A 10,840-nucleotide genomic window follows, 5' to 3' on the forward strand; every position below is an offset into this window, starting at 1 on the left:
CAGCAGGACAGACAAAAGCCATGAACAGAGAGCCGCAGAAACATTAACCCCATCCCTAGATATCAGCTATCCCATAACAGTGGGTGGTGTTTGCGAAAGAAGGAAAAATTAGATAATTTTTAAAAATTTTTTAATGTCTGTTTACTTTTAAGAAAGAGAGACAGAGCACAAGCAGGAGAGGGGCAGAGAGACAGGGAGACACAGAATCCGAAGCAGGCTCCAGGCTCCGAGCTGTCAGCAGAGACCCCAATACGGGGCTCGAACCCACAAACTGTGAGATCATGACCTGAGCTGATGTTGGATGCTTAACCAGCTGAGCCACCCAGGTGCCCCGGAAAAATTAGATGACCTTTCAAGGATCCTTCCACACTGAAGGTTCTGGGATCCAAGCGTGTTTTGAGTTGATATCTGGTGTTTCAACATAGGCCAGGCTGACCGAAAGACGAGGAAGAGGTGCCTCCTTTAGGGAAGGAAGCTTTTCATCAGAAAAGCTGGCGTAGTAACTGCTCGAGAAAGAGCTGAGGTCATAGGGTGTTAGAAGCTTCACCAACAGCTGCATCTACCCTCACTAGAAACAAGAACACTCACCTCTTTAACACAGTTTTCCTATGGAAGTTGCAGAAATGCTGGAGGGAGTCTCCTCCCCACCCTCCTCCTTCTCCTACTCCTCCCCTCCCGCTCCCCGCCATCCCCGCCAGCCCGGAAATCCCTCTTTGTTTTGGAACAGGCACACTCTGTCCCCTGGAAGCCCCCGAATATCACTGTTGTTCTTCCCCATCCCTTTGGAAGCAGAGGAAGCACCAGGCCACCCTGGGAGCAAGTCTGTCTCCACTTGTAAATTTATTCATGCGTTCTCTAGACAAAAATATTTATTAAGTACCTACTGTACGCCAAGGGCAGATTGTCTTTTTTAGTAAATGAACTCTTTAGGCAAAGGGGTGGGGATATCTTTCCTCCCGAGCAGATCTCTTCAATCTTCACAGACAGGAGGGGATGGGAAATTGACAGATCCCCAGGAGACAGTAAAAAAGGACATGCTGCACAGGACGGTAACTGATTAGAAATTCAAAGTTCCCTCTTTGCTTGTGTCAGGGGGATAACATCAAGAGTACAAAGGAGTCCGAACAGCAGTCACACTCCCTGGGCCCTCTCCCCTCCTTGACTTTGCCCAGGTAGGTTCTGCAGATGGCCTTGGAACACCTTCTTCCTCTGGGCTCTTCCCATATACGCCTGGCTAACTCCTTCCTGAGACTCAGTTCATGAGCCTGGCCTAAGTATCGTTTCTGGCAACTTCCTGCAAATTTTCCCTGACCACCGAAAGGTGTTGTGGGAGGGGGGGGGCTCAGAGAGCTTTTGGTGGTCAGGGAAACTCCGTGCAGTTACTCCTTCATGGTGGATCTCAGCTAATTTCCATACGCTTTCTTGTTTCTTTCCCTAACTGGGCTGCAGTTTCCTTGAGAGCAGGGTCTGGGTCCTCTGTCCTTACGCCTAAGGCAAGTATGGAGGTTTGAAAGGCAATCCAGAGAACTGATCAATACTGTGGCATCAATAAGAATCAAAACAAAGTTATTCTTAGTGATTCCCCACCCCTCAACTTTATTGAACTATTTAGTTTATTGAAATTTATGAACAATTTAGTTCATTTACTTCCGTAACATTATAGTGTTTCAATTGGCGATTGATATTGGTGATTATATCACAAGACGATGAGCTACAACAGGGTTCAAATTCATACTTATTTGCAGAAAGCATGATCCTAACATCAACTGGAGGCTCCACCCCTATCTCTGTAGGCTTCTTTGGTGATCTCTTACTGGTTCTATGACTTGTTCAATTTCACTGCTACAGTGTTCTTTCCATGGCTGGCCCAAGGGTGTGTTCATGCCTTTGAAAAAGCTGGGTTTACTTAATCCTGCAGACCCAGGAGCCTTGGCCCACTCAGCAAGTGTTTCCACGTCGCTTAACAACCTTAAAAGATTAGTTGATTAATGGCCCTGCTTATTAGATGCCTTTCTATTCTAAATTATCCACACCTAGACCCATATAAATCAAAGAGGAGGAAAAAATGGAATGTGTAGTAAAAATAAATATAAACGAAAAGTACCAAAATATCACCTTTGTTATTAACCCTGCACAGCTCCTGAAATTCCCACAAACTGGAGATGACCAGAAGCTTCCCTGTGAACTGTGGATTGAAAATATTTTCACCACCTTAAACAGAAATCAGGGGCACCCAGGTGGCTCAGTTGGTCAAGCATCTAACTTCAGCTCAGGTCATGATCTCCCGTTTCGTGAGTTTGAGCCCCGCATCGGCCTCTGTGCTGATGGCTAGGAGCCTAGCGCCTGCTTTGGATTCTGTGTCTCCCTCTCTCTCTCTGCCCCTCCCCTGCTTGCACTCAGTCTCTCAGTCTCTCTCTCAAATATAAACATTAAAGAAATAGAAAAAGAAATCAGATCTACAGCAGACGCTGGCAGAGGTAAGGAGTTCATGACACTTCATTAATATCCCAGGGAAAACTCTCTGCCAGAAGCCAAGTCTTCATTATTTGTTTCCTCCCCTCTTGGATTGGTGTGAACCGTGAACGTGGTGACAGGACTAGTCAGCACTGGGGGAGAACAATTATAATAATCACACCGGCTGCTTATATTACACTAACAACTTTTTGGGAATCATCATAACACCTTTCATTTTAGAATATTTTTGTCTTCTTCCAAAGAGCCATATTTTTTTTTAAATTTTTTTTAAGTTTATTTATTTTGACAGAGAAAGAGAGTGGGAGCAGGGGACGGGGAGGGAGAGACAGAAACAACGTGTGCATGGCCAGCATGGAGCCTGATGCGGGGCTCAAACTCACGAACTGTGAGATCATGACCTGAGCCGAAGTCGGACGCTTAACCTACTGAGCCACCCAGGCGCCCCACTGGTCTCGGTAAATATATAAAATACGTGAGGTCAACTTTGAGTTTTAATAAGCAGTGATCTTAAAGATCTAAAGAAAGAAAGAATAGCTTCTATCATTATGTAAAAGTTGACTCTGGTTTAATGCTTCCCTCCACGTTGAGAAAAGAAATATGTTCTGGGATTAAATCTCCCGGTACACGAAGTAAAGTTTGCTTTCTTATGAGCAGGTTGCTTCTGCCACAGCCATGATTTCGGCACAGGGTTCGGTTCCTGATGATTTTTCATTAATTGAGTCTTTCGGCTCCCAAATGTTTAGAGAGAAATCAATGTGATAAATTTCCCTTTAATTGCATCTCTTGCTAGCCACAGAATTCAACTGTGCTTTGAACATCTTGAAACTATGTTAGAATGGAAAAGGATGTTGGAGAATGGCAAATCCAAGTCTCCTTGATTCAATAAGAAGATAGAATCCCGGGGCAGTGAAAAGAACTTGCTCATGGGTGCAAATGTAGATAATGACAAGACTGAATCTGCTCCTAACTCCTTCACCGGTCCTCTTTCCACCAGGATAAATCACAACACGCTAATCTGGTTTTGGTAAACTGAATTTTATTTCCAAAGCAACTGAAAGGTGCAATTTCACTCTTCAGCAGAGCTTTGCATTATAAACAGATTAGTTTTGTATGCATGTATGTTGTCCTAATTTCTTATGTATGAGTCTTCAGATATCTTTATCTACGCATTGAGACCTACCCACGTTCCTCTTGTAATGTGGAGAGAAATGGGGGGGGGGGTGGGCATCTGGTGAAGAGGGAGGTGAGAGACAGAGAGGAGAGCAAAGATGATGGGTTTGGATGCATTCATTCAAGCAACATGCTTCCCTTAGAATAGATAGTCTCAGGCTCTTTTTTTTTTTTTTTTTTTTTTGACATTTATTTATTTTTGAGAGAGAGAGAGAGACAGACAGAGCATGAGCCGGAGCAGGTCAGAGAGAGAGAGACACACACACACAGAATCTGAAACAGGCTCCACTCTGAGCTGTCAGCACAGAGCCCGACACGGGGCTCGAACCCACGGACCGCAAGATCATGACCTGAGCTGAAGTCGGACGCTTAACTGGCTGAGTCACCCAGGAGCCCCAATAGTCTCAGACTCTTTCCACGAACGTGTGCTAACAGTTGCACAATCCCATTCCTCTAAAAACTCCTCTCAGCATTGTCCTTGGAAATCAGACTCTATTTGCAATGGAAATGGACCACAAAAAACAAGAATGAGTAGGACACAATTCGAAGATTCTACCACATGCCAGTGAATAAAAAGGTTCAGGCAATCCAAGAAAACATGCTTGCTCCTTGGCCACCCTCAAATATCCCACGTGCACATTAGTTACATCCTGGAGCATAGGATGTCACTGTGCACTCAAAGATACAAAAAGGGATTCAATATTAAGGTTGATCATGAATCAGATATAAAACAGTAATAGGGGTCAGACCTGAGCTTGTAAGAGACGAGACAAATCATAAAGAGCCCATGGAACACAACCTTCTTAGGCAAACACTGCCAGAGCCTTTAGAGATGGAGTTAGGTTGCACACAGATCACTTTATTTCCTTTAAATAATGAAGCCTCGCACCAAATGTGATCAAATCCATGCTTAAGAGATAAGGAAAATACACATCCCTACTTCTGTGCGTCAGGTAGGGTTGTTGGGTTAACTTTTCTAACAAGTCCGATATTTGTTTTCTTCTATTTACTTGGCCCAGATGCTTAGGGTTCCCTCCAGAATATTGTCTACCTTAAGGATAACCAGAGAACCTCAAAGGTATTTTCCCATTTATCTAAAAAGGAAGGCTAGCTAATAAATAACCTCTGTGTCCCAACCGCCTTCTTCTCGCCAGGATTCTGGCTAATTTTATCCAGTGGGATCAAGATACACAGCACAATGAGAAATCTCCTCTTCCTCCTGGCAAACCTGCCTCTCTCTGTCCACGCACATTAATCAATGAAGGTTAACATTTACACAGTTCTCCTAGGTGCCAGGGAGTGGGCTGAGGGTTTAATATACAGTAACTCATTCAATCCTCATAAGCAGCCCCCGAGGTAGGTTACTGGCATCTCTGTTTCAGAGAAGGAAACGGAGATACGGAGAGTAAATAAATTGCCCGGCCCCACAAAACAGTAGGACCGGGATTCAAACACAGGCGATTCAATATTGTATTTCTTGCTCTTAACCATACGCTTCTGACTCTGAGCAAGCACCCTATGGACGAGGCATCTCCTTGGAGGAAATGAAGTTCGAGATCTTAAAAGATGCATGAAATACCCCATGGTGCATCTATCTGTCTCCTATTGCTCAGATCTTACAAGCCTCTGTGCTGTTGGCAGAGAGGAGGCGAGCCCCAATCTGTAATCCCACACCTGTTTCCGCACAAACGACAACAGCTCTCTATCACCTCTGGATATCTACCCCTGCGCAAAGATTCTCCGTATCTCCATCTCTTAAGCCAAAATAACTTGGTTCTCACCTTTCCAGGCACGAATGGGGCAAAGCCGCAAGTCCTTTGCACATTGTGGCAAGCGGCTCAGCGTCTCTGTTTTGAACACGAGATTCTGCACAGCAGAGCGAGTCTTTGAGAACTCCTAACTGTCTGGGACTGCCTTTCCCTCCGAGGAATATATAGAGGCTCTTTGCCAGCCCTCTGCTGCTCCCTGGACCAATCCAGACCTCAGAGGAAATCGCTGGCTGGGGCACAGCCGTTGGAGGAGGAGGCTGGAATCCCGTCTCTGCAGCATTAGCCTCCGGCTGCTCCAGCAGGGCCTCCCCTGTGCACTGGTCATTCAGGTTTTAACACATGAATGTGAGCCCACCGAGGAGCAGAGTGCCAGGGGCCACCCCAGATCTGCCCAAATCATAGCCTGTTCGGACTGCAAGGGCCCTGGAGAACAGTTTGCCCAACTCCGCGTCACGGTGCAGAAGGCGAGACTTCGAAAAGCCCAGGGGACGCGTCCTGAGTATCTCCGTGTGCCAGGCTGCCAGGCGCTTAGCGGGATGCTAGGGGTTCAAAGAAAGGCACCCCCCTGCTCTCGAGACCCCAAAACATCACATCAATGCAACGTAAGCGAGCCATGGAGGAACGACCAAAATGTGCAAGCTCTCAAGTGCAGCCAGACAAGATGTGGGGGAGGAAATGAGCCTCGAGCTTAGTGACATAAGAGATGAAACACCCCACGCCGTTCTATCCGCCAGGTGTTACCCCCAAGTCCCCCTGATTCTGTTGGTCTTCTGATTGTTCTTTACTTTGATAACGTCTTCAGGTAATTCCGTGGACCCAGCCCCCACTACCCGTCCTGAGCCCGGCTGCCTTCCCTTGCCCTTCAACCTTTCCCTGCCTCCTTTCACTCCAGGATTATTTCCACCAAAAGTTACCTTACTTGTGTTTCGTCCTGTCAGGACCCAGGGGGTTGATGAATGAACACAATGCCCTGAGGGGTGGGCCGGCGTCCAAGCTAAAAATAAACAGCACCATTAGCATCTGGAAGAAAAGCTCTACATTTAGAGCTCAAGATGATTCTTACAGTGTTCCCTGTTGTCTGAAATCATTTGTTTTACACTGTTGGTCAGGGCCCGTTGTTGGCTTGTAAAATCAACATAAGCGTATTGTGATCTAACGTTCTAAATTAAATAAATAGATTATAACAGACACATATGCAAGTACATTGCATGAAGAAACTTAAACATTGTTTCCTGAAATTTTTGCTTTAATTATCAATGTGGGTGTATGAACAAGGTCGTTAGATAAGCTGTGTTTCTGACTATACTTTGTAACCAAAAAGGCTTGAGGACCACAGCTCTACACCATGTATTTTATTAGCGAGGAACCCTGTCACCTTCACCTTTGTAACCCCAGCACTTAGCACAACATCAGGCACGTCGACATTTACAGATATTGCTTCCGCTAAATGCAACTGTCCAGATTCTGCCATTTCCTGGCTGCGCAAACACCTGCAGGTCAACTCATGTGCACGATGGAACGCAGTGTTCGTGGAGATTATGAACAGTGTTGTTGACCTTGAGTCTCAGGTTGGGAGTATCTAGACTAGCAGAGGAGACTCCTTGGGGCAAGATCTTAAGTTACCACTTGCTATTTAAAGATCCTCGAGGAGAGCGTAATACGAAAAACAAGCGATGTAAAGCAATGGAGGGTGATGTCTTAGCCAGGGCTGAAGATCAAAGAAGGTTTCTGGCCGATCCGGAACTCATGTGACCAACGGGTGGGCTATTCAAGAATCAAAATGATCTCAGTCATACTAAAAGGTGGGCTGGAACCCAAAACCCAAAAAGATGCGAAACGCAATAGAAATAAATAAGAAGCCAGTCCCTTTTTGTTTCTAAAACTCCGTAAGGATGGCATAGCCTGAGCGCGTGCAACTGAGCCTGCTCATTGTATTAGTCAGGGTTCTGCAGAGAAACATGGCCATATATACACGTATATAAATATACACGTATGTTATTGCAAGGAATTGGCTTATGTGATTACGAAGGCTGAGACGTCCCAAGACCTGCCGTCCTCAAGCTTTAGGCCCAGGAGACCCAGTGACATACAGTCCTAGTGCAAAGGCCTGAAAAGGAGAACCTGTGGTAGACTTCCAGTCTGAGTCCAAATCTGAAGACGTGGAGAAGACCCAGGGCCCAGCGAAGATAGGCAGAGAAAATGAATTCTCGTGTCCTTAGGGATGAGACCCACCCACACTGGGGAGGCCAAACGGGTTGGCTGGTTCAAATGTTAATCTCTTCCAGGGGTGACCGGGTGGCTCAGTCGGTTAAGCATCCGACTTCGGCTCAGGTCATGATCTCACGGTTCGTGGGTTCGAGCCCCGCGACGGGCTCTGTGCTGCCAGCTCGGAGCCTGGAGCCTGCTTCCGATGCTGTGTCTCCCTCTCTCTGCTCCTCCCTTGCTCATGCGCTGTCTCTCGCTCAAAAATAAAGATTAAAAAAAATTAAAAAAACAAAAAACAGATGTTAATCTCTTCCGAAACCACCCTGCAGAGACACCTAGAATCACGTTTCCTCAAATATCTGGGTGCCGTGTGACCAGGTCAAGTTGACACATAAAATTAACCATTACACTCGTAAAATAAGTTTGGAGTTCTTTGTAAAACAAATAAAACAATGTTTTTCTCCTCTCCCGCCTGAACATCCCTCAAAATGATAGTAAACGTATGAAAAATATATAAAGCTATATAATACCACAGGGAAAGGGAAACAGGGGGTCACATTCGGAGCGGTTTCGATGTCTTTGTAAAAGGCTGAGAGGGGCGGTTAGGAGTGGTTACTAAAGAAGCAGGGAAGGGGCGCCTGGGTGGCGCAGTCGGTTAAGCGTCCGACTTCAGCCAGGTCACGATCTCGCGGTCCGGGAGTTCGAGCCCCGCGTCAGGCTCTGGGCTGATGGCTCAGAGCCTGGAGCCTGTTTCTGATTCTGTGTCTCCCTCTCTCTCTGCCCCTCCCCCGTTCGTGCTCTGTCTCTCTCTGTCCCAAAAATAAATAAACGTTGAAAAAAAAAAAAATTTAAAAAAAAAAAAAAAAAAAAAAAGAAGCAGGGAATAGAATTCAGAGAACAACTCCAAAAGGTATCCGTGTGTTTTGCAGGATGCCACAGAGGTACAGACCGCAAAGCGCTAGGTACTTCAGAGGGAGGAATTGGCTAGGGAACCGGAAGTAGTGGGGATAATGGAAAGTTTTCCCGCCCACCCCACAGAACGGCTGTGATTCATTTTCTTAACTAAATCATGCATCTGGCTATTGAACTATTATGATTATTATTTTTTAGAGATGCATCTTTTTTTTATTTTCGAAAGAGAGTGGGTGAATGAAGGAGAGGGGTGGAGGGAAAAAGAGAGAAAAAGAGAGAGAGAGAGAGAGAGAGAGACAGAGAGCATCTTAAGCAGACTCCACACTCAGCACAGAGCCCTCTTCAGGGCTGGATTCCGTGACCCCGGGATCCTGACTTGAGCCAAAATCAAGAGTCTGACGCTCAATGGTTTGAGCCACCCAGGTGCTCCTGTGTAACCATTATTGATAACACATTTATTGAGATGCCTTTTTTTTTTTAATTTTTAAAAAACATTTATTTATTTTTGAGAGACAGAGTGTGCAGGGGAGAGGCAGAGAAGAGAGGGAGCCAGAGGATCCGAAGCAGGCTCTGTTCTTACAACGCAGAGCCTGTGGTGGGGCTTGAACTCAAGAACTGTGACATCATGACCTGAACTGAAGTTCGATGCTTCACTGACCGAGCCACCCACGTGTCCCGAGATGCCTTTTGTAACCCACGATGGCGCTTGGTGGGGAGGATCTCTGATCTGGAAACCTCTGGGCTCCTGTGGACGGTGAACAGACATCCATGCACTCATCCACCTCTTCTGGCTTCTGAGTTTCGCCCTAAGGGCAGCTAAGAGCACCCATGAGAGCTGCTTGATTTCTTTCCTTGTGATGAATTTTTTAATTGATATACTGGCTCAATTTGTAAATCTGCCACCCAGAAGCACGCCCTGTCAACAGGTTGTTATTTTTTTTTATTTTTTTTAATGTTTATTAATTTTTGACAGAGAGAGAGAGACAGAGCATGAGCGGGGGAGGGGCAGAGAGAGAGGGAGACACAGAATCCGAAGCAGGCTCCAGGCTCTGAGCTGTCAGCACAGAGCCCGACGCGGACCTCGACCCCACGAACTGAGAGATCGTGACCCTAGATGAAGTCGGACGCTCAACCGACTGAGCCCCCCAGGTGCCCCCACTCTGATCTTTTAAATGAAGATGAAGTTGTTGAGGGTTAAAAAGCATCAATACTAACACAGCAAGTAGGAGCTCACGCTCTACCTCCAGTTTATCTCTTACAATTGCTGGAGAGAATTTATTATATGCGTACGTAGTTGCATTTCTCTGCAGACCTACTATTGAGCACTCGGGTCATTTCCAAGTGTTTGCTTCTTGCAGAAGGACTTCAATTACTATTCCTGACTACGTCTCCTGGAGGGAGGAGTCGCTCTACAATGTATTCTACAAAGTGTAATTGGTAGATGTTCTACAAAACTATAAAGCGGTCAGACCAATTTGGACCCCCCGCAGGGAATGCACGGAAGCATCATTTTCCTCTCACTTTCCCCAATATACGACATTTGCCAGGCTTTAGTTTTTTGCCCCGCCCCCTTTTTTTTTTTTTTTTGGCTAGGCAAAACCAAAAAACAAACAAACACCCCGTACCATTCTAATTTGTACCTTTCTAATGCCTAGTGGATTTGAGCTTCTGTTCATACTTGTGGCTGCAACACTTGTTTTCTTCCTGTAGTTTATTCTCGGTTTTAAAACAATCTGTTCTTTCGCTCATTGGCTTTTCCATATTGCTCTGCAAAACTTCTTTATACAAATGATGGAACTGGAAATGGGAGAAAGGAGACGAAAGAGAAAAGTAGAATTGGGTCACTGACTGTTGGCGAGGCAACGGGTCACTGGTAAAGGATCCCCACAAAATCTGGTAAGCGAGATAGGAACAGGTGAAATAAAGGAACGGAATGAAAGCACCAAGAACAGTACACATACAAAGGTAACCATTAGGACAAAAATACAAACCCTTCTACATACCAAAATGAAAAGAAAGATGATAGATTGGAGAGCAGAGAATAGACATTTCACAGAGAATGAAAACTAGAAAATGCTACAAAACACACATCATCATACAACATCATGACAGAGGTAAGACCAAAAATTTAAGTTGTATCAGTAAATGTGAGTGGGTGTCAATCTCCTATTAAAAGGAAAGTTCTCATTAGACTTACAAAGTAAAACCCAACTATATTCTGTAGTTGAGGAACACACAAAGTTATTGAGAAAAGTTAAGAACAAAGAGAAGGACCAAGGCCTAAAGGGAGGTACGAAAACAGGAAAGTA

At 45.4% G+C, this 10,840-nt stretch overlaps 1 protein-coding gene across 1 annotated transcript in view; it reads right to left on the bottom strand.

Annotated features, from left to right (window-relative positions):
- The window catches only part of RGS5 (regulator of G protein signaling 5), a 47,379-nt gene extending 41,649 nt beyond the window's left edge, over window positions 1-5,730 (bottom strand). The window contains exon 1 of the mRNA XM_045456640.1: window positions 5,427-5,730. Within this exon, the coding sequence (XP_045312596.1) occupies window positions 5,427-5,470 (44 nt within the window). The 5' untranslated portion in view covers window positions 5,471-5,730. The remainder of the gene's footprint in view (window positions 1-5,426) is intronic.
- Window positions 5,731-10,840: the final 5,110 nt, after the last annotated feature.

This window comes from Leopardus geoffroyi, chromosome C3, assembly GCF_018350155.1.
Source record: "Leopardus geoffroyi isolate Oge1 chromosome C3, O.geoffroyi_Oge1_pat1.0, whole genome shotgun sequence".
In the NCBI taxonomy this organism is placed as follows: domain Eukaryota; kingdom Metazoa; phylum Chordata; class Mammalia; order Carnivora; family Felidae; genus Leopardus; species Leopardus geoffroyi.